Below are 1,447 nucleotides of genomic sequence, written 5' to 3'. Positions count from 1 at the left end.
GAGGGAGGGGGGACCTGCTCAATCATTTCCAAACGAGGTATCACTCACCAACACAGGGTTCTCTTTGTGTGCCTGTAAATGAGGAAGGTGTCGAGACAGCACACTGAAGTGAGAACCAGAATCATCGTCTAGAACCTGGCTTTCAGGCTGAGAGTCTTCAATGATCAGGCAAGGAGTGTCTTGCTGAGAGAAATCTGAATCCAACTGACTTCCAGGAGGGTCCATCTGCTCCCCTGGAATGGAGTAACAAAAGATCAGTTCTGTGTCACCTACCAGCCTTCCGCGCGCGGTGTGAGCTTAAATAATGGGGCGGGAAGACAGGAGTTGGGAGAGGGGACCACCCTAGGGCTCTTTCCATTAAAACGCTATGATCGTGCCAGCACCTTCCCATCATACTCCCCAGGATCCGATGCCTCTTACTTACCATCGGCCTGCCCATCCTCTCCCTCGCCTTCTCCATCACCTTCCCGTAGACACCCTTTCCCTTCCTTCCTAACCTCGTCTCTTCCCGCCCCTTTTTCCATCCCCCACAACTCCCCCTACGTCCCTCTGGAGCCTCTACCACCCCCGAAAGGTGGCTTTGCCATCTCTGTTCGCCAGAACCCCCACAGCCCTTCACGCTTCCTCACGACCACTCAGCCTTCCCAGCTCCTGCTTCCCCACCCCCTCCGCAGGGCCCTCCAACCCTTTCCCAGTCACCGCCGCCATGCTTGCCACCCCGCCCCCTCCGGTCAGCCATTCCTTCAGACCCCAAAGCCAAGGCTCCAGAGCTGCCTGCACCCCCACTCTTTCCCAAATAGTACCAGGCATCTCGGCGGGAGGTCCCTCGCGCCCGAGTCAGAGATCTCTGCACGCCCCCCAGGTCCCTCCAGCTCTATCCCCAGATTGTCGCTGTCGCCACCGCCGCCACCGGCCTCGAACTCCTCCTTTTCCCGCGCGTCAGTCAGTATCGGCTTGCCCATTCGCTGTTGCTGCCTGCCACTCAAAAAATCTTACGGATGATTGGTGGGTGAGGCACAGTGACCCGCCCCACGTAAGAAAAAGGAACACGGCGGCGTGTTTCCATGGCAGCATGGACCTTGCAGGCCCTCCCCCTTGTAGAGCCCTAGAATGACAGTATCCTTGAACCGAAGGGACCTTGAGAGGGCGTGAAATATATTCCCTAGCCTCCAGGACAATTGTTTATACCACTACGCAGAAAATAAAAAAGATCTGTTTTTATCCTTCATGCACTGAAGACCCCTTCTCTGACCCTCTTCAGTGGAAAGAAGAGGGTTTCCCGACTGTTTAATAAAAGGGCAAAGAAAAGGATCCAGGATGGCTGGGATTCCTGAGCTGATGAAACTGGAGAGAGAAGACTCTTTGGGGTTTACCTGTCAATCAGGATCACTTTTGTGGGCCTCTATCTGAGTTCAAGACCCTCACATTACATCTCTGCCAGTTCTTC

General features: G+C 54.9%; 1 protein-coding gene across 4 annotated transcripts in view; it reads right to left on the bottom strand.

Annotated features, from left to right (window-relative positions):
* TP53BP1 (tumor protein p53 binding protein 1) overlaps positions 1–1,447 on the bottom strand; it is a 96,569-nt gene that overhangs the window by 75,015 nt on the left and 20,107 nt on the right. For 3 of the 4 annotated variants that reach the window (XM_005877544.2, XM_005877543.2, XM_014548735.1), the window contains exons 1-2: positions 804–942; positions 49–233 (exon numbers count right to left, since the gene is read on the bottom strand). In XM_005877544.2, coding sequence (XP_005877606.1) covers positions 49–233; positions 804–810 — 192 coding nt within the window. In that variant the 5' untranslated portion in view covers positions 811–942. Of the gene's footprint in view, positions 1–48; positions 234–803; positions 943–1,447 lie in introns of those variants that run through there. The other variant, XM_005877546.2, reaches the window with a different exon arrangement.

This window comes from Myotis brandtii, unplaced genomic scaffold, assembly GCF_000412655.1.
Source record: "Myotis brandtii unplaced genomic scaffold, ASM41265v1 scaffold521, whole genome shotgun sequence".
Taxonomy (NCBI): Eukaryota; Metazoa; Chordata; class Mammalia; order Chiroptera; family Vespertilionidae; genus Myotis; species Myotis brandtii.
This window is presented reverse-complemented; position numbering and strand designations above follow the sequence as displayed.